This window comes from Homalodisca vitripennis, chromosome X (genome assembly GCF_021130785.1).
Source record: "Homalodisca vitripennis isolate AUS2020 chromosome X, UT_GWSS_2.1, whole genome shotgun sequence".
Taxonomy (NCBI): domain Eukaryota; kingdom Metazoa; phylum Arthropoda; class Insecta; order Hemiptera; family Cicadellidae; genus Homalodisca; species Homalodisca vitripennis.
The window spans coordinates 83,869,854-83,897,783 of NC_060215.1; the positions used below are offsets into that span (position 1 = coordinate 83,869,854).

Consider the following 27,930-nt stretch of genomic DNA (forward strand, 5'->3'; position numbering starts at 1 on the left):
AAATGTTAAAATACCACTGTTTTAGTCAATACCAATTAAAGGATGAGTCTAAATATTATTGTATTGTACAATGATGGCAATTGTTTGCCACTAATTGGGTGTCTCTTGTGGACCTAGACTAATTATGAAAAATGTTATTATGTTACATAATGTCAACAGTTATGTAACTAGTATTATTTTCTATCAATTCAGAAAACTTTATTAACTATATTTTAATACTTCATACAAATTTCAAATAGCAATGACTTACTATATCAGTGACACTAGGCTGACTAATTTCTGTAAAATACAATAAGTGTGCTCGTGAAAATCCTTAAGTTGAGGGGTTAATATTGTTTAGTCTAAGTAATTATCATATTCTACCATCATGGAAATAACTGAATTGAATTGAATCTTTGATTGAGACATAAATTTCATTTGATAGCCATCTAGCACAATGCTAAAGGTTTTCATGGCAAGGTAAAAAAGCTAAATTATTTAGGTAGAAATCTGACATTCAACAACAAATTCACTTGGAAGTACCATATTAGACACACACAAAAATACAATGCCTTGTGTTGGCTTCACTATACAAATAATAAATAATTCAGTCCGTCATAAAATCAAAGTTACAATATAGAAGTAGTTCATTGAGCCTTTTGTGAGATAAAATGTTAAAATATGGGGCTCTGATGCTCAAAGTCACACAAATGTCATTAAAGATACCTAAAATACATTATAATAGAACATGCTTATTTGACTAGGCAAGATCATTAACTCTTATAGTTAAATAAGTATGATATATTATGATGTATTGTTGTAAATATTTTCTCTATATATTTATATGAGTGCATAACAGATGGTTTTTACTTACCTTCAGTTAGTAATTATGTGATTATATATCTTTAAAATACCAGTGACTTTAGTTTATTTACCAGGCTTATAATTCATATTAGAAAACCTATATTTAGACAATTTTGTATATATAATTATTAAACGTCTAAGTAGTATGATTTGGTATTGATGTGAATCTCAAACTTTGGTGTAAGTGTGTAAAGAATTTTGTGGCATATGAATTTGATCACAACTTGTTACTAAAAATATTCAATTTTAGTTTACAATACACACTCAGAAATTCGAATTGTACTAATCCAAACTCCTTAAGTCTGGACTGATTATCGTATAAAAAATGCTTTTCGAAAGAAAAGTTATAACACGAATAGAATTTTTGAGCATTCGCTGCTCAGTAAAATGGTTTCAATTGTGTATGTGATGATGGAAATTTCCATGTGGTTGTGGAGGGGGGAGAGCAACGAACTTCACCTGTTGTGCGCAGCAGCCTGCAGTCAGTTCAGTTACTTTCTGTTCGGTGCACCGGCTTGTTGCTTTATTTGTGTGTCACATAGATGAGTGAAAAACATAAAAAGGTATTTTTGTCAATGAAAGAAAGATTTCATTGCCATAAAGCTCATTAATGCTGGTGAATTGGCAAAAAAATTGCAGTACAGTTAGGCGTTGGAACAAGTACGATTTCAGATTGGAGAAAAAAAACTATGAAGAAATTGAAAAGTGGTGTTCCTCTCAATCTAGTGGAAGTGGAATGAAAGTGAGGAAAACAATGCACAAATGAAATATGTCGTAGTTAAAAAGACATTACTTCGATATCTTCAAGATTTAAGGAGCAAGGGTGTTCCAGTTAATGGCATCTTGCTTCAAGCAAAAGCTTTAAAATTTAAACTAGAAATTGGAGAGGAAGGTGGCGAATTTACAGCTACTGACGGTTGGCTCAACCAATGGAAAAAGCGGTATGGTATTCGTCAACTCTCAATAAGTGGGGAGGCTTTGTCTGCCAACAAAGGCACTTTTCCAGAATTTAAAACATTTCTTTTTAAACTCCTTGACAAAAAAGAAATTTCTAGTGACCAATTATACAACTGTGATGAGACTGACCTGAACTACAAAATGCTGTCCACCAAAAAAACACTGGCTTTGAAAAAAGAAGCTTCAGTCCCAGGTTACAAAAAGAGCAAGGAATGGGTTAAATGGGTTACGGTGTTAGCCTGTAGCAATGTAACAGACAGTCATAAACTTAGGTTAATATTCACTGGAAAATCAAGAAAAAAATTTAAAAACTGAAAGAAAGATGTGTTGCCAGTTAAGTACTGACAGCCAACAAAAAGCGTGGATGAATACTACAATTTTCAAGACTTGGTTTTTTTATGAATTTGTGTCATCAGTAGAAGAACATAAGGAGAACAATTTGCCAAGGAAAGCTATTACTTATTGGATAATGCCTCAACACACCCAATGGCTAACAAATTAAAAGACAAGGATATGAAAGCTGTATATTTGCCTCCAAATGTGACAGCCGTCTTGCCATCCTATGGATCAAGGCATACTTCAGAAACTAAAGTTTAAATATCCCCACCGTTTTCCTAGTTATTTACTTTCGTTAATTGATAACGATGAGGATTACATCAGTACATTGACAAAAATGTTTATATTGGATGTAATTAGGTGGGTAGCTGAAAGATGGAGAGAAATCACTCCTGGGTTTCATCGTGAAAGGTACTGTTGGAACACGACTGCAACAAGTTCAAAGAAATCAGTGGACAGGACATTAAAGAAAATGAAGTGGATAAAGAAAATATTGTTTTAATGTTTAAAAAAACTTCCTGGATGTGACAAAATAAATAAAAAGTATTTTGATAATAAATGGATGAAAAATGATGATAAAGATGAAATAACAGACAATGATATTGTTGAAATGGTGAGAAATAACAAAACTTTGAAAGATGAAATGCCTGAGAACCAGGAAACCTGTACCACACATTCCGAAGGGTTTAAGATGCTAAACAGGGAACTAGTTTGAGAAAGTTGAGAGACTTGTGGCAAGAAGACGAGCCAAAACATTGAAGCAAACTTCCATTCTTGACTTCTTCAAGATATAAATTCCATTCCTTTATTTTAATGATAGACCAGTGAATATTTAATACATTTAATCTCAACTACATGTTTATCCCTTGCACTTTTAGTTAATTTAGATGTAAAATTCCTATATTCAATTTGATTAGTGTAATGTGTGTTTAGTTTACAGTGTACTACATTGCGCATATGTATTTTACCTAATGTACCTAATCTTATGTTTAATACACGTTTAATGCTCAAACAAGCTCGTTGTTATCATTACACATTACCGTGAATGCTTTATGCCATTAATTTCCACCGCACATCATCATATTTTTCTGCTATAACAACAAAAATAGTGAGCCATACCAACCTCTGGTAAATTAGTATTTTTTAAAGTCCGGATTGGCAGTCCACCACATTAGTCCAGATTTCTGAGTGTGTACTATATTATATACAACCAAATGAAAATACATAGAAATAATTGATATTGAATATTATTATACATGTCTACCTTCAAAAAAATATCAATCTAAAATATTTTTACAAAACTATTTTAGATTTTTATTAATATCTTGTAATTGTATTTAGAAAAAAGTGCTTTAGTGCATTACAGAACTTTCCTATTGGGTTAATGCTTAAACTTGAGTTATCCAGTAACTGTTATATTCACCTGCTGTATATTGTTGGTGGGCGGGCGACGGGTGGTGAGATCCGGAGCAGTTGACACGGTGGGCGGGTGTTCCCTGCAGCCCTGTGTATGCTGTCCTCCATCGTACTGAAAACACAAGATATCCACCTCTCAGTTTAAAATTAGCAAATAGTACTCTAAAATCACTGAACTAAATTTGTGACTACTTTATGTGCTTGCTTTTGATATTGAAATGAAAGTGATAAGAAGATCATTGTGCTTCCAGATATTTTTATTTATTTCATCCAAAAACTTGGGACAGCTCAGACAAATTGTGAATGTTGCCTGAGCAATCGAAGATAAGATGATATGTATCATATCACAAGGCCAAATGGCTGATTTCTAGTAACTGCCTAGCTTGAATATAAAACTATAAAATGTTAAAATAGGGCCTATTGGTAGATGAATGTGATCAAAAACAACTTATGAGGAATAAAAAACTCCTTAAAATAAAAAATTCTGTCATCATGCTGAACTGTAAATCCTTCAATTTCAGCAGCACTTGTCGAATTTTGTTATTTTTATGATGGATCCTATAAAATGTCTTCATGTCTTGAAGAAAATACAGTATTCTTTTTCTTGATTCTAATTTTCGCAAAAAAACCTGTAGTTTCACACTTATGTCTCAGATTTGGTGACATACTGTTCCTCTAATGTCCTCTTAGCATCTCAGTCTCTATCCCTTTCTAGGGCAAAACATTATTTTTACTTATGCATTATACCTACCTACCACACTTAATTTTTGTTTCCAGTAGAAAATAACAAAAACTTAACAAATCGTAACTGTCTTGCACATGTATTTAATTAACCTATCCTACCCATATTTTAATCTATCCAACCCCTATACAGCATAGCTGAATATTAAACCTATCCTACCAGGAGAAATACATTGGTCTTGTAAAAAAAAGAACAGAAACTTCTCTAACCTAACTACCTGACTGTCTCATATTTGTTCCAACCTAGCCTAACCAAGAATAAATGTAGGGTAAGGCTGGGTATAGGTTCTTGGGTAGGGTGGCTTGCTCTCCAGTAGGGTGAATGGCCCTTGTGTAGGTCGGTTAGCTCTTGGGTAGAGTAGGTTGGTACCAATGCGTGACAATCAGATAGTTAGGTTAGGTAAGTTTTTATTATTATTACCCAACACCAACGTGTCCAATATAATTTTCATGTGAGGGACACAGTTAAGATATGGATTGGGTAGGTTAACACATGTGCATCACTCAACATAACATATTAACACTACTGTGAAGCATACTGCCAGAGTAGGACAAGATGCTTGACTGACATTTACCTTTGAGATAAGATAACGTGACACAACACTACAACAAGCAAATATTCTTATGTTATTCTTGTTCAATATATGTTTCTTTAATGTTCTTACTGATTACACACAAAAATTAAGTGTTTTTAATATAATACAGTACCAAAATGTCTTACATCAATACTTTTATGATTCATCACACAATAAATAAATATTTACTTCATTTCTAACTAGACGTTATTGGTACAACTGTTTTAAAACTTTAATCTCATTTGATGGTAGAACACTTAGTTGGGAGTAATAACAAACAAAATATACAATAAAACTTAACCATAAAAAAATAATTAATTTAATTTAATATTCTAGCTGGTAGATAAAGTTTTAAGATCTCATGATATTGTTTGGAACCAAATTAAAAAACATCCCCCTCTGTCTTCTCAAGGTGATCCCTTAGTAGTTGATGGTAATGCATTGTCTGTTGAATACTACATAAGTAACAACCTGTAAAATATTGAATGAGTTTGCCCCTCTTCCTAGAGTACATTTTAGTACATTCTAAGCGACCGGAGACATTCATTGGGTTGAGAAAACTTATTACGATAAAAACATAACCAAACATTAATTGTATGGTTTACCAATTCGTTTATATTACATACTTTCAAATGTCAAACAAACACCACTTTAGGCAGAAACAAGTTATGAATTATGTTAATAATATTTTTAGCCACAACAGAACATTTCTACAAACATTTTTAATGTATAATGTTTGGAAAGGAACTTTTTTTTTAACCCAAAGTATGATGCAACAAATTTTAAATTGTTAAATCACAGTTATTTTTGTAGGTACAATAAATATTTTATTGATTTTTAGTGTTTATTCTCTCAATAAATTATAAACTGAACTTAAAATTAAAATTTAGAATTATCATTTATGTTACAAATTTAAAGATTAAGAAAAAAAGAGCTTTCAAAAAAATCATAAGGTAATGTTTTTCTCTATTTCAATGAGTTTAAATTTTGACAAGATTTAAAATATTCAATCTATGTTTATGTACCTGATACAAATTTCATTTAAATATTTGTAATAACCAGGAAACATCCTCTAATGAAGGTTTGAGTTAGATGTTTATTATTAATAATGATTAATATACAATAAAACTAACAGATCACCAGCTGTAAATAGCTTTTATGTGGAATATATTATAATGCACGATTTTGGGTAATTTTGACCAAACGTTTAACAATTAGGCAAATTAAAAAACAAACACCTACATGTAGTCCTGCTGATTCCTGGTGATGTTGAGTATGTGTAAATTTAAATGAATTACACGCCTGTAAACATTCCCATTTTTTAATTATTAACATTGATTACAGTGATCACAACTTGATTCTTAAAACCTCTTTAAGACAAAAATTTAATAAAAAGAAGTATATACTATTCCAATGTAACCTCAATATGTCACATTGTAATCAAGCACATGATTTTAGTTTAAGTGTTAGCACAGTAAATAAAGATGAACAGAAATAAAAGCAGTACCTTCTGTACATATGGCACGGGAATAGAACCAACTTGTCCCAAGGTGTTGCGGGCTGTCCACCACTGCTCCTCGTCCTTGGATATCACTGTTAGGATGTCTCCTTTCCTGAACGGCAAGTCATCCTGGTCCTACCATCCCAACTTAGAAGTGAAATTCAATTCCAATAAGATCATAAGTACAAGCTAGAGTTAGAAAAAAAGTTGATACAATGATTTTTTCTTTTAAATCAATGAGTTATACAGATTTTAAAATGAGATGAAGGTCCTCCCCAAAAATTAATAATTTTATTTATTTATATTAAATGTCTACAGTTTACTACAAAGCTTCAGGAGAGATAGGAAATTACTCAACGTTATTCAGAGACAAAAGGTGTAATTCCTAAATATTCCTTTTAATTATCAAAATTCAATACTCTATTTTCTGATAGAGTGATTCCTAAAATACATTCATCCTATACAAAATGTTGGCTGTTTAAAGGTTCAATATAGATTTTATTACAACAGCAACCATTTTGTATTGAATAATGTTTATGCAGTGTGATTTTATAATTCTGTAATAATAATAAAAACCATTAATATATGTAATATTATATATATATATATATATATAACATAATATATAACATGTTATACAACATAATATATAATATAACATAATAACATTTATATATATATATATATATATATATATAACATAATATATAACATGTTATACAACATAATATATAATATAACATAATAACATTTATATATATATACATTGAGTTTGAACATTAACCGCAAACTAACTGAGAGAGCTAAAATTATTGGAGTTACATTAAACCTAAGCTTGTTTATCTCTGCGTCTACATGTATAATGAAAATTATTTAAAAACAATAACCATGTTTTGTGTCTATAAGAATGAAAAAAGGTACCAGTTTTTGTGCTTTACTACTAACCTGCAATTTTGAAAGTTAAATTATTACCTACCATTGGAGGGAGGCCCAAAGCTCATATAAAAAAAGCTGATGGGAAATAGTCTAATATATTAAAACAATATTTAATTGGTTACGGCTTTGTCTTGCACTTAAGGGCACCAAGGCAAATTAACAAAACCTGTTTAATTAAGTTAAAGTGGTGTCAAAAACTATAGTTTTAAATTATGTTTACAAAAAAATTGCCTTTAAAACAAAAATAAAGACTATAAACTCAATAACGTGACCAATGCCGAGTTATTTTTTATCCAAACCCAGTTGAGAATAACAGTTAAAATGGTTTAAAAACAACTGGTTCAACAATAACTTTTCTCCATATAATTCTAAAATAACAAACTCTAAGTTAGTACCCTTTGAATATATCTTGTATAAAACTCTGGTCTTGTATAAGAATTACAAGTTTTCCTGGTTATGAATGTTCAAAATTGCAGTTTGGTTGAAAAGCGCCAAAAAAGGTACCATTTTTTTTTTTTGTTCTTACCAACATAAAAACTTAACCCAGCAGGGATCACTTCTGGCTGGTTTATACCTACCAGTTGAACCCACCGCTGGGCACAGCAAAAACCGATGTGCCACTTCAATCTGGGCAACCTTATGGATGTCCAGTAGCGGCACATCACTAACCGCAAATGTTGAGATTCTGGGATTCATGGGCAATTCGATAGGTCTAGCCTACTGTGGAGGATGGCTGTTGGAGTTGGTGGGGTTTGTTCCCTTACCTCAGAGGCTCTTGTTAACCTCAACAAGGGGGTGTGCCACCCCCTGCCTACTTTGACTGGAGAGGCTGGTTCACAGCTGGCCTCCCTTCTTCCGGGATGACTTTGAGATGTAGTGCCCTAATTCTTCCTCATGGATCTCGATAGGAGGCGGCCCCTACTCCCTAACCTTACCCATTCTGAATATCCTATCACTCCGGAAGCAGCGCAAAGGTCCTTACAGGACTAGGTGCAATTTATAAGCTTCTTGTCCTAAGAGAACAAAAAAAAAAAAAAAAAAAAAAAAAAAAAAAAAAAAAAAAAAAACTTAAATTTAATGTTTGTAAGTAATTTGATTAATTTCTAGATGCAGAAATAAACAAGCTACATTTTAACTTCCGTAATTTTTGCTCAACTAGTTAGTTTGTGGTCAATGTTCAAACTAGGTTATTTATACTTTTTAGTACAAGAGTTGTATATCCAACGAACAGCCATGCTTGTTGATATGACAGCGGTGCTGATGTGCCGTAGCTGATACACATACGAACAAAACAAATGTTGTACACTTCTAAACGTCTTGTCTTGGCGTCTGCAACTACTGGAGATTAGAGGTTATGTTATTGTCAGATTTTATTTTGATGTCAGAATTCATAAAATGTTAAGATAGGCATAACCAATCTAAGCAATTTGTTAATGATCTCTATTGAAGGTACTAATAGAAATGAATCCTTTTCAATGAGGTTTAACAAAACAAAGAAGACTACAGATTGAATGATGTTGGTAGGGCCTAATTAGTATTTTTTTTTCAAAGATAAACTGATGTTAAAAGTAACTTGTTTCATAAAAAATAACCATACTATTTTATTTTACTTTGTATTTTAAATTAAGAGAATATTCTTTTTTAATATTTATATAATAAGATTTTTAATATTTTAACAACAGTATATTTATTAATTTAAATATTGGTTCTGGAGGCTCAAGTATTATAGAACTTCAGATTGCTTTTTGATAGATTGGTTAATATGGTAATATCCGCAGAATACCAATGTTATTAATAAGTGCTACAAGTATATATTATCTAGTTTACTAGTGTACCAACCGATGCACTAGAGGTACTTCTGGACCTATGGAATACACTTATAGTGAAACTCAGCATCAGCCATAAAAACATTTATGCCAGAAAAAGGCACTCAGAACTAGCTGGTTATCTCCAACTGACTCATGTAGACAAGTTTTCCCTCATTTAACATAATGACTGTGGTATGTATTTAATTAATCTTCATGTTATTTTTGTAAAGAATAATCTGGATTCTTTTGATGATCAATGTTCAATACATAATTATAATACAAGACAAAAAGGAAATCTAAGCAAACCTTACATTAGACTATATAAGTATTATAAAGGCCATAAATTACAACTTGATGATTACCAGAATCTGAAAAACAGTTACCATTTAAGAATATTAGCATAGTTATGTCAAACTGGCTTAAGCAAAAGGCTTTCTATATAATTAATGAATATCTGATTTTTGATATGGATCAGTTAGAAATTTTAAGTGTATAAAGTAACTTTAGTTGTGACAGTGTCTATTGTAAACTTGTTTTATTTAGTGGCAAATAAGTCTTCTTGATCCCCTTGGCCTGATCATGGGCGCTGATGGCTCCAAAGCACCTAATTGGTCGCAGACTTACCAGTCTTCAAAGACTGGCATGAGTGCATTTCAAGGGCGTTCACTTGTACACCAACTGATATACTAGAGATACTTTAGGACCTATTGCCACCTGATATCCAATTCAAAGCAGAGACACGGATTGATGATTGCCAGCTTATGGAGAGGATATGTATGGATATGAGTCACTTCACAATAGTCAACAAAGTTCCTTCAAATTCAATCTTGGACATGACACCAGATCCCATGCAGATTGAATTTGCCTTAATCAAACCATTTTCCGTGTGTTGCCTTAATCAAACCATTTTCCGTGTGTCTTGGAACCTGGTCCAACTGGGAATGCAACTCTTTTGAACGTAATTGATCAACTGGTTTGGTACACTGATGGATCTTGAACAGAAATTCAGGTTTGGGTGTAGTCAGTCCAGGGGCAGGCATTTCACGTCACTGCACTATATTCCAGGTGGATATCTGTTATATCTATCCGCTCTACACTAGGAATACCACAAAAAACACATCCTGATATTCTCTGATAGCCAAGCAGCATTGCTGGCTTTTGATTCAACCCACATCACCTCAAAAATTAGTCTAGGATTGTTTCCAATCCTTGTTGGTGCTCTAAACAGCGTTCAGTTGTACTGGGTAATGGAGCATTGTGGAATCACAGGCAATTTGACAGCTGACCTCTTGGATAAAAAAAGCAGCTCCAGGGTGGCCACTCAAATCCTCCGGCTTTTTTCCCGGTTTTCTAATCTATTTTCACACCAAATAAACAGCTGAAATACTGTATTTAACCCTTATGCTGAGTTCAACTGTGACGGTTTATTGTCACCAGCTGTATTTGCAAGAAATGCCACAAAGCTGTGGTGCTCTAGCATTTTGTCACTAGTGATATGCGAGAAATTCAGTGACGATGTATTGCTATCACCTATTTCAAGCTCCTTAGTTTTTATCCCTGTATCTTTCGATATGTCGACGAATCATCGTGAATACTTAATAAATTTCCTTTCTGTGATGTTTGGAAAATACATATATCCCATACGGAATAATCAAAGATAACAAACAAATACCAACACAGCGCTACTGTGGGGCAGACTGCAGTGCAGCATTGCGGGTCAGAGATCTGCGGTGGACAAACTTCGAAGCAATCAGTAATTTGCGTACAGCCGATCATTAGTCATCCAGGGATAGAATTTTTTTGGATTTGAGATTCAGCTTCCCCATATGAGTAGTATATTGTGAAATCGTGATTTTTCAAACGTATTTAAGCAAGCACGTCTGTTGGTATCGGAATCAAGTAGAAAGAGTGCTGGTATCGAGTATCGGAACCGATCCATCGCTACTAAAAATTCTAGGGACACTATAAAAATTAACTTATGTTTCCCAGAGTCCGAAATTCATGCATAATGAAGGCTTTTCCAGATTCTCATTGTTGGCGGTAGCCCTGCTTAGAGTCCCGCGAAAGTCTTGTGTCTCTCAATATACATCCCACTGACAGCAAATACATGAAGAATCCATTAGAAAGTTATCTGCTACGGAAGTTACCAAAGTGTGGTTAATTCGCGATCTGCAGAATAAGTACATAGACACCATTACAGAACAGTACCTTCTACAGTTGCACACAGAATACAAGCACAATTGATGTTATCAATTAGTGACTCCTAAATAATTTGTGTTAGCCTTTACTATAATGCAAGAATAGAATAACCCCATCATTACAAAACACAACTACAAAGTAAATAAACGCACGAAATGGTTCGTCATGTGTTCTTAGTCATGGACTACGAAACAACATGACATAAGGCTCCTTATATATGTTGGACTATTTGGTTTGAACAGTTCGATTTGTCCAACAAATCGTCATATATGCGGGGAAGTTGTACAGGTAAATAGTTAATCGGAGAACTTATGGGGTTTCCAACCGTCGTCCAACCAATCCCGCTCTGACGATGAAACTGATGTGCGTGTTTGATTCGGTCGGCTGGCCGTCTGTTGTCTGTAGACTGGCGACAACATAAGCTGCGTCTACACTGACAAGTAACCTATGTAATCTGATAATGGAATGTATGCGAGGGGCAATCACACGACCAATTCATAGACTAACCGAGGTCTCGGCCGGTATACCAGTAGTAAGTGGTGGGCGGTGAGCGCTGAATCGAGCGGCGGTTAAAAGTTTAATGTTTGTGTTGAACGTACATATTTGGAACACTCACGACAGACGTGAGCGGCAGGGCGGTTATTTATCGACAATTCTAAAAAATAAATGTTTCTCCTGCCGCTCTACCCTCAGCTCATTCTGTCATTGCTGTGCAACATGTTGGACGCAAACGCGCCTGTCTTGGCGTTGTTTGTTATAGCTTACCTACTATTTTCTTCTCCAAAAGGTAACTTATCAGGCCTGATAAAATTCAAACTGAAGTTCTGGTCTACTAAAAAACCGGGTATGTCAAACCGTCAAACATATATTATTCAATGAACCGAACTATTAAGCCTGTTTATAACTGCACTTCGAAGAGTGAATAATAGTTAAATACATAACATCGATTTGTATTGGGGTCACTACTGCTCTGCCACTTTATTGCTTAATGTGTATCGCTCGTTTAGTGCCAAAGTTCAGAAAGGGCGGCCGATTGTAAATTGTCCACTGCATTGTTACGTGTGTTTTGGGTGGAGGGGGCTTGCTGCGACACAGGAGTAGAACTAACCAAGTACTACACTAGTGGAGGCAACTTTAAGATGAAACTCGCAAACATATGTCGATCTTCATTCACAATTTCAATGACGTTGCGTATAATACGATGTTTCGATATTAATAAATTCTTCATTCAAGAAGCTGTCATATTATGTCTAGATTTTATAAGTTCTTGGAGACGAAAAATGTGTTTTTGTAACTTTCCCGGTTCTCAAAAATATTCCCGGCTTATTACTGGTTTCCAGGTTTTCCCGGTCGGGTGGCCACCCTGAGCTCAGGCCACGTTTGTAGGTCCTGAGCCTGTCTGCATGATTAGCCATTCCCAGGCTGTGAGCGCAGTAAAAAATGGGCTTATGATAAATACAGTAAAATGTGGTATTGTCAATCTGGCCATAAACTATGCAAGAAACTTCTCGGTAGTCCCAATACTACCCTTGCCGGGTCCTTGTGGGCATGGCCTGAGATAACCTGAGGAGGGTAATAGCTTTCCTTACTGGACATGACTACTTCAGAATCATTTGACAATGAACCCTTATGTCCTCTTCGCAACTTGGAAACTGAAACTGCTGAGCATATCATCTTTGACTATATAAAGCCTGGCACCTAAGAAACAAAACTGCCGTAAATTTTATTTCTGGAGGACGTCAAACCAACCAGACTTGGAGCCACCATTCTTCAACTTGTGAAAGAAACGAACTTAGTACTACCTTAGTCATCATGTAAAATTCTAACAATGAGCTGTAAGGCTGGTGTGTCTCAGCCTGAGAGCTACCTCTATTTTCAATCAATGAAAATCAAATTTATGACTGCAGGACTGCCACTCCCATAACCACCTGCTTAGTCATTACTACCTTACAAAATCGTAAAACTGTTCAAATACCAAGCTGAATATTTTATAAAACAAATGATCGATTTTTCCTCACACCTCCAGTAAATACTTTTTACTTTCAGTTTACAAAACATTTTATTGTGGATCATATGCAAATACAAACACATACTCCAAGTCAGTACTTTTTGTTTGTTACTTTGATTAACGGTAAAATGTACGTTAGGTTACAACTTCTACAAGTAATATATATATATATAAAAGACGTACGCTGCCATCGAAGTCGTATTTGGCAATGACTTTCTCGATCTTGCGAGGAGCTGGCCTGATGAGAGGTGTAGTGTCCAGGTAATGCAACTTGTAGAAGGCTAGCAGGTTAGGTAAATCAGGAAACATCTGGTCTCCAATACGGTACTTGGTATGATCACTCTGTTGTATCTTATTGATAATGTAGTGGCTCACTTTGCTATCTTCCCTGTAAGAAAAACCACGATGAAGGATACTTTTTAAGTAATAAACAATTAATACAACTCTTGTCTTATTAAATTAATGACAAAAAACAGTAACTGTGAGACACCAATAAATGGGTGACTTCAGGTAAGTATACTAAATTTTAAAATAATAATATTAAAAAGATTTAAATTATAATTTTTTTACCAGTTTTTAAAAAATAAAGGAAATTTTCATCAGCCAGCTGTGGGAGTTAGTGCATCTTTTGCTATTGTCAGTCAGAAAAATTATCTAAAAAGGCAGTCCAGAATGTAACAAACGTTTTTAAACAAAAAAATTAACAAAGTTCAAGAAAAATCTGTTATTACATACATTTGAAAACTATATTCGTAAATTTGGAAAATAAATTTAAAGCAGAATCCAAAAATTGCTGACTAAACATATTTTACTAAGTAAATGAAGAATCAGATTCGCATTCAGAATCAAGAATACGATGAACATTTCTTTATGATATCATTATTACAATAAAAAAACCATAGTTTCCATTACCTAAATGTTTTATGCACCACGATTTGATTGTATGATGAACATTTTCAAGTTACCTGACACAGAGAACATAATCGCCATGGATGGAGTTGCTGTCGCGTACAAGGAACACACCTCCTTCCTTTTCACCCATTAGAAGCTCTGTGGCATCTTGCCTCGACATCTGTCCAAAGTACCAACTGAAACATACACAAAAAATGTTGTGATGTTATAAACAAAAAGCTAACACAGTCAAGAGAAATTTGACCTTTTCACCATGTTTCATTATGCAGGTATAAACAACAGGCATACCACAATAAATTGTAGTTGTTATTTTTAGCATTTAATGTTTCTTCAAAGTAATATAAAATAATTTAAACAATTATTACAATTATTATCTAGCACATGCATACGTTGTTTTAAATCCAGGAAACTTTATGAACACTTGAATTTTTCATTTTATAATTTATAATGTTTATTGTTGGCAAAGAAAACAGATTTGTTTAGACTTTTACATAAAATGAGAGTCTATTTCATTTTCAACTTTATTTGCTAATTTTTATAGGCCATGGTTGAGGCTCTTATTGAACAATATAGACAGTAAAGCAAGAGTTATGTATAGATTTTGTGGTCATTCTCTTAGCTGGTAATTTGAAACTTTAAGTGCTTAGTTTTGGTTCCCAGGTTTGAACGATTGTATTCAAATTCTACTTGGCAAGTCTTCATGACGGATCTAAGTTAGTCATATAATTTCTCCTATACAGTACATTAATAAGCTGCCTATAGTTTTTTTAGTTAAATTCGCAATGTAATAAATCAAATAAAAATTGCCTATTTGATAGTAAAGTTATAACTAACAAGTCCTATCTGGTACTTAACCAGTTAACCTATAAACAAATGTACTAATGTACGAATACACTTGTTCTCAAAATTAAGATTCTATTAATGAGCATAGAATATCAAACACAACACTAAAACCTTTCTCTTTGAATCAAATAATATATAAAGAATAATTAAAAATGTAAACAATAAAACATTTTAAAATAATGTTTCTCTTCATAGAAAAAAAATGAATGTTGGTACGATACTGCTTAACTATTTGCCACACAGTAAAATCTCTGTTAACCATAATTCACTCAACAAATATACAATTATCCACATTTTATTAGAAACATCTAAGATCTCCAGAGCTACAATATTGTCACCTTTGCCAAACCTGTCACAGAAAGTTCTTGACTTTACCCCCAAACCAATTGTACTTATTCATATGTTTAATATTATCAGAAAGCAGACAAATAATCATATGCACGGTTGGTACAACTGTCTTCTATTTTGCTGTTAGTACAAGCCAGTCATTTATGCACCAATACAATTTCCTCTATCTGAAATCTATTGAGATAACTTTTAGGATAACCTACTGATTTTATAAAAACAAACTGTATCTGAACAATACAAAGAATCAAACAACACAATCATGAACTCAACAAAATTTCTAAGTCGCTAACATTATTTTAATTGACAAATACTGCAATAACTTTAAACCAAATTAAAACACTTATGTGAATCTATTAATAAATGAATATAAGCTTGACACTTATTGAAGAAAATAATCTCTTTCATTTACAGTTATTAATATATCCACAGACTCCCTCATTTTCGTTATGGCCTTATTAAGCTATTACTTAATTGGGAGAGAATATTCTTCTGGCATATTTTTGTTCTCTATCTAAGATACAATGAGAGTGGTTTAGAGAATAAAACAATGAGATAGATGTAAAATGGATTTTGATAAAGTTTTGTTGATAAGGTTCAAATAAAATTCTAATATTTTCACATTACTCTCATGAGTAACCAGAAAAATGGCAAAATGAAAACCAAAAAATAAAAAAATTTGCAAAAACATTCATTACACTGCAAACGTTAATCATATGGCATTTTTGAGTAGGTTACCAACATGTGATACACTAAATTTCTTGGAATGGTCGGTTTCATAAAAGATGGAACATATTAAATCCAATACATTCTACCAGGTTCTTTCATACTCAATTCTATCGGTTTTTACCTTTACAAAGAGACATACCTGAACTTCACTCTATCAGACACAATGAGAATAGTTTAGAGAATAAAACAATTACATATATATATAGCATAAAAAAGTTAAAAATGTTCAACTGTATAATGTTTTGAGCTTCTGAAAAAGATAAGGCCAATTAAACAAGTGCTAGTAAATTCAAACGAATGTTTAACAATGTTTGAGTGAGCATTTGACAATAATGTATAGGTGTCAAACCGGTAACACAACTGCTTTTAAACAGAATTTTCAGGTAAGTTGATCTTTTTATTTTTGAAACTGTAAGTGCATAGAATAAAATGGTTAATAAAAATTGTGAAAACTAAATTTTACTGTAAACAGAATAAGAGATTTTCAAGGGTCCAAAATATTACTTTCCTTTGAAAATCACATTACCATGAAAAAGTTTATTTCTTGGTCAAAATCACAATTAATACTGAGGCTACAATGGTGGACCTTATTAAAAAAATATATAAAAATATATATATGTATATATATATATATATATATATATATATATATATATATATATATATATATATATATGAATGCATAGGAATTAACTGGGATATGACCATTCTTTACCTGACCTGTTCGTCATCATGAAACCTTAAAAGATACCAACAAGAGCTGAATAGATACATACAGTACATAAGCTATAGAAAATATCAGATTTTGAGTTTTGTCTTCTGGAGACCATGATTGTAGAATTTAAAAAATCTCATTATGAGGATGGTTGCTTTTATTATTCTATTCTGTTATTACATTGATTATTTTTGTAAATAATTTATCATTTGAAATAATTCAAGTTTGTTGTAAATTCTATTTTTTCCTTAAAACAACAAACATTATAATCAGATCTACTAAATTGGAGGTTTTTAAAGTAAAAGTGTGCCTTATGTATCATGCAACATACTACAGGCATGAGTCACCATGCTTCCCAATGAATGTTTTGGAAACCAGAGAGAATGCTATTGAGCTGCCACACAGCCAAGCTAACATGCCACACAGCCAAGCTAACGTGCCACACAGCCAGGCTAACATGCCACACATCCAAGCTACCATGCCACACAGCCAAGCTAACATGAAGCTAAACTTTAAAACCATGTTACAAATAGGAACTCATCTCAAATCCATACATTTTTCATGTCAGAAATTTAGATTTTAGTGTGTTATACTAATGAATTGATACAAATATAATTATCTGTTAGCCCTTTGAACAGTAACGACATAGCAGTTACTACACCACGCTACAAGCCATTCGCAGCTACAACGCTGCCATTGGGAGGCCACGCCCAGTGGCCTTATCTATTTTGCCATTCAGCTCATCATGCCACATAAGTGTGGCCTACTATATTGTGGTTACTAAATTCAATCCCTATCCAGTAGTGGTTGGAAAGTGCTGCAATCTCTTGGCCAAATAACCAACTAAACTAATATTTCTCTACTTGCAGCACATACCATAGTAAACATCGTTCATATTTTTTTTTTTATCTGACTGTTAGTGTCACTGTAGTTGCTATAGTGTATCCTATAAATTTATTAAATACTAGTGTATTTGGTGGAGACAAACCTTAAAACATGGAAAAAAGTTTATATTCTATTGATACTGGAGACCTAATTGAGATGAATTGTATTTTTATTCTGCAAATAAAAATACTTTAGAAACAGAACAACCTATAACTTAAATTACATATTACTTTGGTTCATTTAAAAGAAAATAATAAATAACCAATCGATAAAATTTCAACCTTGAAGCTAATAAACTTTATTTTGCTTTATTATGAAATTATTTGAGAATTTCATTTAAATCTCAGTCTTTTAAAGAACCGAAGCTAAAATACTGCCATTTAAATTTGAGTAAAAGTGTAACATGGTTACACTAGTGCTGCATGATGATGCAGGACACAGCCAGCCACTATGTGACCTGGCGAGCTGAGAGGACAACTATCAGAGACTAAATCCGAACTGAGCAAGAAGATAAGTTTTGGCCACATTTGGGGCCTCCTAATCGCAAAGGGAAAGAAATGTGATCATATGTGTTGAGATATACTTATTAATTTTTATGAATACCCTACCATCCCTCAACGATTTTAAAAGCATATTGTTATATTCCTAATCACAATTCTAGGTATCAGCATGGGTGCAGAAAATGTGCGATCACACGAGCATTGCTCGCTGGAATTTTAGTCGACTCAGGGATACTGTCTAAATTTGAAAATTTTCAGTATAAATTTGAAAAAAGAAACTTAGATAATACAAAATTCATAATACTAAATACAAAAATACAGTTCAAAGTCATAAAACATAAATAACACTAAATTTAGTAAAGTTTAGTCAAATGTACTGCACTAAAAAGAAACGGGTAATCTACAGACAAAAAATCTTGATACGTGTATATGCCTTAGAGTTAATCTGACTTTGCCCTCAACAATACATGGAACCACAGACCAGGCGTTTTCCAATAAATTTTGTTGCCTATAAAATATTATTTAAAACTTCAACAGTAGGCAGTGTAGGTTGTAAAAGTTGTTTGAATATTGGAAAATGTTTTTTCTAATTTACTTTCTTTGTATTTACATATTCAAGTTTTTACACCATTTCATGAATGGTGTAATCTGTACGTTACAACGTAATTAATATGCTATCTTCACTTTAGTTGATTTATTTGATCTCTATAACCCTATAGTGTAGTCCTTTCTTTATCTTGTGGAATCAATCAATTACATGGTAATGAGAATTTAACTAGTTCCTGAACAATAGATTGATAAGAGCATTATTAAAAATAAAATTGAGAAATAGGAGATAAAGTAATGGGATATACTATTTCACAATTCCAGTTCCCTAATGGACAACTAACACAGAGAAATATTGACTTAGATTTAATTTATTTATAATTTTAAGTTATTGTAGTATCGAAAGATATATTTTAGAATGCAATTAAAAAAAGAAACATTCTCCAAACAATGTATTTATTTTGATAAATGTTTCTTATATTTAAGAATAATAAACTTACAACAGTTTTTGTAATAATCAGGTTATAAAACTGTTAGTATTATCAATTAATATGTTCCTAAAATGAATTATAATATAAATCTTATAATGAATTATAATCTTATTTCAATTCAATTTACTCATTAGTTGTATTTTACTACATACATTATTTTACTTATCATGGATAAAGCATAGCTTCTTTAACTTCTAGTTTTACTATTAGTATTTTAGTTTTAGCATTAATTCTTCAAGTTTTTCTAGTATTTTAGATAACACTGTGCTAACTTTTTTTTAATTTTTTAATACCAATAAATAAATAGATTTTATTGAAATATTTTTTAACTTCCAAATTTAACTGGTAGACCTAACTAACTGTAGTTAGTGACAGCTATATCGCAGTATAGATGCAGGATAACACTGGTTACTGGTTCCCCATCTCTTCTACTATTTTGTTCTACACCTACTGAATAATAAGTGGGAACAATAAATATTTATTACACCCACTTGCATTTATAAGTTGAATTATAAAAAAAAATCAATGGTATTGAAAAATAAGTGTGCCAGGGAAATTTATTACTAAATATTTGGTGTTCTAGGGAAATATTAGTGTCGAACATATTATGCATCCATGGGTGTGAGAAGCATATTGTATGAGTAATGTGTAGTGCTATTGGACACAGCCACTAGCTCCCACCAAATGCTAGGATTAAAGGTGGGTTTACACATAGCCTGCCTTGCTCCTGCTGTGACCGTGCCATGTCTCTGCCATGTGATTTTGACAACCGGTGACCGGTCGCTGCCGTGCCCTTAACATGCCCCTGTCGTGACACACTTTACGATGCTCTGAGGGATACAGTTGTTAAAATGGACACAGACGAGGTGGAATAAGCTCTAGTGGTCCCTTCGGACGTTACCGTGAGATCCGAAGATTGCCGAATGGCCGTCAAGGTGACAAAACAACCGGTGAGGCATCGGCTGGGCGCCCAACATGTCATCTTTGTAACACACTCCCTGCCCCTACCGCCAACCGGTCACCTACCGTAGATCGCCCTAAAAAGCGATCGGATAAAAACGGAAGAGACACGCACGGGCATGGCAGACTATGTGTAAATCGTGAATCTGCCGTCTCATGTAAACTAAATGGCAAATCCAAAACAACTATTTCGACTAAAACGGCACGGCAGGGAGATGGCAGGCTATGTGTAAATCCACCTTTAGTGTGCTGCCTTACTGCTGTATGTGATAACCAGGATCACATTTCCTGATGAGTGTTGTTTTCGTGAATATTTTTATATTTTAGGACAAGGTTTAAAATATGGATTAATGAAAGCATTTAAGAAGCAATGAAATCTTTGAAATACTTGTGAACAAATTGGAAACAACCAAAAGGTTTTTTTCATACTAAACAATGTAATGACATGTTCCTCTCAAAATGTCATGAAATTAAAAAAAAACTACTCATATATTTTCATGGTATATTCTACATTTTTATTTCTGAATATTTTACATTTTTATTACTCTAATTCTAAATTGATTTCATATATCCTAGTAATAGGTTTAAGTTGGTCTACTAGATGTAATAGCCAATACATTACAAAAAAATATTTCTGATCAAATAAAGAATTTTGCAGTATGTTTTACCTTTGAGAAGAAAATAGACAGTAAACATTAAATGCTTCACAAAAAAATTATAAACAATCAGCTTAACAACAATAATGAATGAAATAGTAGAAACATATGAATAATTCAATAGAAACGTTCAATTCAAAGAAACTACTTTCAGTAATCACTTTTCATGTTATGGTATGAGATGTTCAATAAAGACATCTGATTTTGTTTATAGACACAAGATAACAGTTAATATTTCTAGATATATGACACATTTGGACCACGTTTTAATTCATATTGCAAGTTTAACAAATTAGACTTAAACCGTGATAAACTGTACTAGGAATCATAATACATGTATCTGGGATCTTAACTTTTCTGAACCTATCCCCATTTGTATCGATAGTTAAGGGTAATTTCCAAGATGTTAAGACAATGGAGAAATAGCAAATAGACTTCATTATTTAGAAAATGTAGAGATTTGTGTCTATACATGGCTACCTATATATTTTCAGTTTTGCACCATCTTATTGTCTTTTTATGTTAACAAAATACACTTTCTAATGTGGTTTAGACACAATCATCTTCAACTGTTCTCTTTTACAAGCAAGTGTAAGTATACTAAAATAAAAATCTATCACGATTTTTATACTGAAGGATTGATACAAAGAGAGTTCAGATTTCCTATATAATACAATGATGACAGAAGCTAATTTTGATCACACATCTATTTGATCTGTCCAGATCAAATCCTATCACAATGGTTGTTGAGTAGGTCAATAAATTCTGTCTGTTCAAGAAAATTGTTGTCTAACATTTACCATTGTTACAGACACATACATGAATTTAGCCCAAAATGAATATTCAATTATCAAAATCAGATAAGGACGTGTGCTTGAAAAGAAAATTTCTTTTTTAAAGAATATCAAAACGAAATGTTATTAAACTGATATAAGCCAATTGTTATTTTGAAACACTAAACAATTGCACATATAATCTAACATACCTGGACTTGTCATAAGGGTCAAATAAGGACGTCATTGTGATGGGGTCAAGCAGGCCTAATCTTTCAGTATAACACTTAGTGATATCCCATTTTCCTAGAAAATAATAAAAAAGTATTAGACACACATTTTTATAGACATAACATTGATTACTTTAATTTTATCATTCCAATAAGTAATATATTATGAATATTCACAAGTAAGAAAAATCCAACATGGGGTATAGGTTGATATTTATTATTGTGTGCATATCTTTTACAATATATAAATTCAGATATGGATATACTACTTTTGAGAAAGTACACTGTTCAAATACTAGTCTTCAAACAATAATCTACTTATAATCTAGCCATGCACCCAGAGCGTGAATATATACCCATATTAGTTCCAAAATACTATATAATTAAAAATCAAAACCTCTGCTAAATCATTTATAATTGTACATCCCAATTAAGAAGAAGGCATACAACAGGAGGAAAGGATGTGCATTTATGGGCAATACAAATTATTTACAAATTAAACATAAATGATTAAAAAAATTGAAGAGACAACAAATAAGTGTAGTAATATGGATTGTATTCTGTACAATTAATCACCACTACAACAAACAATTTTCACACAGTTTTTCCAAGGTTAAAAATGTTGACTACACCCCTGCATTGTGTACTGTCTGGAAAATATTCTTAACACTTCAATCAAAAAACCAATTTAAACAATATTTTTGTTAATTACAAAAAAGTATGAATAACTTATACTCTTGAGTAATTTTGAAACCAACATAGTTTAAGTTTAAATTTATAATTGGTTTTCAGAGTTAAGAGTAAGTTATACGGATATTAAAGTAAGAAATCAAAATATTTGGTCGCCAAAAAGCCATGTTGGTTTAATTTGAAGTTTCTATAACCCAACACTAAAACACAAGTGTTAAGTTCACTACACATGTTGCACTAGTGTTACATTGTGCGGTTTATTCATATCACAATTGTTTCAGGTTTGAAGTTATATACGTTCAAATTAATCAGATAGTGGCAACACTGCATTGAGAATAACTGGCAGGAATGTAACTCAAGCTCCATTCTGAGTAACGGGCAGTAAGTCAGTGATGACATGTCATGGACATTACTTGTTTTGAAACCGAGTTTGAAATAGTCATACATATGACCACATATTGATAAACATTGGATGGTGATCAGTTCATGCCTTCACGACTTTCTACGCCCACGTCACTTGTTTTAACACTTGCTTTTAGTGGACCTTTTAATTAAATTAAATTCAGTTTTAATTAAACTATTTGCACTCGCAGGCTCTTTTTATTACAATCATTCAAAAAGTACATGTGTAGGAAAAGATTCTTAATAATATTGTACTGTTTATCAAAACTATCAAATAACCAATATACTAATGAGGAGGATCAGGCTAAGCTGTTAAGTGTTTGAGATGTTGATAAATTTCAACAAGAGTAAGTGATGTATATTACCTTGGCAAGGAGTTGTCCCTAGACGAGGTCATGATTTTATCGTGAAGCCACCTTAATTCAGTAGCTGGTAAATGTTTACTTTGTTATATGTTTATAATTGTTTTATTTCAAGGATAAGGATATTTTTAATTATATTGACGAGTCATCTGATCATTGTAGATTTTATCTACTACATTATGTAATGTTATGTGACAGTAAATTTTTTATTTCTGACTTGTCATTTCACCACAATACTACTTGTTTTTTTCAAAAAGAAAATGGTTAAAAATTAAATTAAGAATACAACAGATAACAATTAAATTTTGGAGAGACCCGAACTTTTTTTAATCTTGTAAAAGTCACTAGTAGTTAAACGGGCTAACAGTAATGCCTCTGGCCATCAGTGTGGACTACGGCAGTACGTTCAGTGATCACTGTAGTGTTTACTAAATGTTACAAACTCACCTAATCATATTAAAACCATTCAAAACAATAAAACAATAGTGTATAGCAGGACAACAATTTCTGATATATTTGTTACACAAATAAAAGGAATTTAAAATCCCATGTTGAACTAACAATGATAAAATATCAGAACGTCGATCTAACACAATAAAATACTTTATAGAGCACCCACTACACATATAGCTCTAGGTAAAACCATTAGATTACTATCAAACAAACACAACACAACTCGAATACAAAATGGGTAATGACAACGACAAAACACAAAGAACAACGTCTTTATTTTGAGAAATACAACGCAACAAAATCTGACCGATCATGAGAAGGTAAAAAATAAAATAAAATAACGAGATGCACAAATAATATATGTATTGCTAAACAAGACAAAGACCATAAATGAAAAATCAACAATCAAACTTCACTATAGAGATAGAAACTTGCAAAAATGATGGAAAACACTTTCCTCGTGTGAATACTGGTATCCCGATTATCCCCTCCACCAATGCCTACCACTCCTTAGCCTATTATCCCCTCACCCAGAAACCTAGATTTCTGTCTGTTCCCTAGAATATGGAATATTTGGGATATGATCTAAATTTCATACATATTATCAACTATTGTGCAATTATGGATCTCAGCCGTCTAAACATTTGTCTGAAATTGAAAACATACTATTTTCATAAATTGATAAAAGTTGTCTTAGATTGTTATAGCTAACATAATTAACGTAAACATAATCCCAGTAGCCTAGCCTAAACACTAATTCGATACAGCATAAAACTGTAATCTTTGCGAGAGCCATAGGGCCTTGAACTTAATTTCACTCTAAGTGGTAAGAGTAATTCTTCTTCTACAGAAGGCACTAATGAAGTGATGATTGGGGCATAGGACAAAATCTTTAGTGTTTTAATCACCACAGAATTCAAAAATAATTTAACCACAATAACACAACTGATCTAAAACAAAATAATGTTAACAATCTCCAATGGGCAATATACAATATACCAGTACACTTCCACTTCCTGGAGAAATTATGAGGCACTAAAATATTAATTTGAAATAGAAAATTACTAATATATACATGATGCTGATTCCTTGCCTAAGAAATTATGGTTAGGTGAGTTTATAACAATTTTAGGTCACTCAGGCATTTGTGAATAGAATCTCTAAAAATTGATCTGTTAGTAATAGTCTAGGAACTATTTCGAGAGATATTTTTCATTCGTCGACATCAGCGATATATCAGAGGTCTCAGTGATATATCATTAGTTTACCTCAAGGGTTTTCTATTTTTAAGGCTTTTAACAATTTATTTCCTGGAAGTATTTCTCATTTGAATAATCAACAAATAATATGTAGTGGGTAAAAGTAAGAGTTTACCAAAACCTGAATTTTGGTCATTTTGAGCAATTAATAGGTTTATTTCATTTTCTTTGCTATTTTAGCTATGACTATTAGGCAGTTCGTAGAAAGCAGGAAACAAGAAAATTAAGTGCAATATAGCCATTGTTAATGATGCTGAGCGATAAGATCTTCACTGTCCATGTGTCTTATCTCGTTCAACCTGAAAAGGGGTTGAGGCACTTAAGTAGTTAACCTGAGTTTTATTTTTAGAACTGTCTTGAGGGCTGTTTCTCTTTTTCTGCCAAAAGTGTAATGTGGCACAGGAACTACTAAAGCCTGTACTGATGGCCAGAGGAATTTGTTTATGTTATCTTCCCATAATCAGCCTTCGACGCCAATCTGCAGTACAGTAATCTGCTGGCCAAAACGGTAAAAACATTCTGACATAGTACCTATATTCAAACCATTAATTACTGTTGAAATCCTGATGGACAGCATATCGATTACTTAAAGAAGGTAAGGATAAATTTACTTTTATTCTTCTAAAATATATATTATAGACTCGCTAACACACAAAGGACTAATTTGACAGTGTTGACATACCTGTTAACCCACGTGAAGTGACATAATACCTTCTTATCGCTTGGTAACATCAACGATGGCTTCATTTTATGCTTCTTACCTTCAAAGGATTGCCTAGTTCTCATACTAAAATATGAAGGAACTTGAAATTGACTAATAATTGCTCAAAATTAGGTTGACTGGTAATCAGGTTTAAAATTACATGAATTGATCAAATTCAGGCTATACATAAAAAGTAAAATCTTTGCCTTACAAAATTAAGCCTATTCGTAAAATGGAATATTTAAACTGGGTTAAGAATGCTAATATAAAACAAGTAGGATATGTCCCTACTACTTTATAGCTAATTAAAATCATGTCCTGCATATTGTAAATAAGTTATGTTAAGACATCTCAATATGCCACTGATATCCATTTTTTAATATTAAAGTCACAACTTTTTTGTTTTTAGTACTATTTATTTACATAAATTTAAAAAAATGTGTCAAAACTAAACCACCTTCATTTCATTTCAGTAGACCTATAGGCTAGCCAAAATGAAATTACAATTTTAGGATACCTTAGACTGTGAAGGCAATTGCACCAGGATGAAAGTACAACTCACCTTAAATTAGTTCAAAAATATTAAAGTTATACATAAATACATATAAAAATATTTATTTCAGTACTTTAATATTAATTCGAATGGGCTGTATCATCCTAATTTATGCAGTCAATGCAGGTTGTTGGACATAACCTTCATGTGTGATGAATCTAGCAGAAAAGTGTACATTTCAACATTGTCATTAATAAAATCTACATGGCGTCATTGTGTTAACACTGATAAAAATCTTATAACTCGATATCACACTGTAGATACTTACGTTACAAGGCACTCGCTCTTTAAATTATCATTACACTGTGAACCTTAATCGGACAGAGTGACACTTATAAGGAGGACACTCTCACTTGAAGTAGAATTCCGTCACATGTAAAGAGCTAAACACGTACAGAGTTAACACTTGCAGGGTCACAGAAGGCTTTAAAATATTTCATATCAAATAAACTATTTACTACGAAATTACTAACAAGTGATGTTTTATCTAAGAGAATTTAATCTCACTAATCTATATATACTTCCTAACATTCTGAAAAGTGACATCCCAAATCCCAATAACCAAATTCTACAGGGCTGTGGATTCTACAAGCCTCTTAAATAGTGACAGACTTTGTTGGTCATTGTATATCCTGTATGTGAGGTCTACTTTGTAAAGTGTTTCCGACAAAGTCAACTGCACTATCTGATGCTTTTGGAAACTGTATATAAGCGGTATCTTATTGAATGCAGTTATGGTGTGAACATTTACTGGTAAAAACAATAATCTTGATTGGTTACTGGCTGCATATCAGTCATTACTTTATGTTGTATTTGGGATGATTCTGGAATAAGTGAGCAACTTATTACAATTGATTTAGGTTGAAGTAAGAAGTATTTTTGCTAGATTACTTGACGTATACGATGTTTCGGTATAGAGAGAAAACTAATAATTTGTTATGTGCCTGCAGATAGGCAACTTATCCAACATCAACATATCTCGGATGCCATCTGCATGATATATTTTTCTGTAAAGTCTCAATTACGGTACATTCGTTGGCTTTAAAACCAGCCATAGCTCTTTTCACAAGTTGTTTGCAATCCATTTTAAATTAAAACCACGTGTCAACGTCGATTCCCATCTTCACCAGTCATTCTGGATAGTTTCAAACAGACTGCGTAGCCAAATGTTAGATTTTAGAATTATTGAGGTGAGCAATGTGTGTAGAGGAATAGTACCCAAATGCCGTTTGAGTTCATAATAACATGAACTATTTTCTATTAATTTCTGATCTTTCACCATTAAAATGTGTTTTCTAATGAACATGCCATTGTTCCTCCTAGCGTCAACGTGTCTTTATTCGTAAAATGCCGCAATGCCTGATGGAAAATTAGTATTTTCATCCGTCGTCGAATATGGTTTTACACAATGGTGCTCCTGAACATTTCACGATAGCGGCCCGCAGTTTCCTGAAATGACACTATTAAAAGTGATAGATTGGAAAACAAAATTACCTGACCGAACACCATTCTCTAGTGATATCATTTAAGACGTAGTTAATTTATGAGAAATAGGATGAAATGAATGAAAAGTAAAATCTACTCAGTAGAATCTAGTGTGCAG

General features: G+C 32.6%; 1 protein-coding gene across 1 annotated transcript in view; it reads right to left on the reverse strand.

Annotated features, from left to right (window-relative positions):
* The window catches only part of LOC124369281 (adapter molecule Crk), a 35,763-nt gene extending 8,859 nt beyond the window's left edge, over nt 1-26,904 (reverse strand). Inside the window, exons 1-6 of the mRNA XM_046827197.1 lie at nt 26,596-26,904; nt 21,888-21,981; nt 14,286-14,408; nt 13,504-13,708; nt 6,376-6,504; nt 3,560-3,664 (exon numbers count right to left, since the gene is read on the reverse strand). Coding sequence (XP_046683153.1) covers nt 3,560-3,664; nt 6,376-6,504; nt 13,504-13,708; nt 14,286-14,408; nt 21,888-21,922 — 597 coding nt within the window. The 5' untranslated portion in view covers nt 21,923-21,981; nt 26,596-26,904. The remainder of the gene's footprint in view (nt 1-3,559; nt 3,665-6,375; nt 6,505-13,503; nt 13,709-14,285; nt 14,409-21,887; nt 21,982-26,595) is intronic.
* Between the last annotated feature and the right edge of the window lie 1,026 nt (nt 26,905-27,930).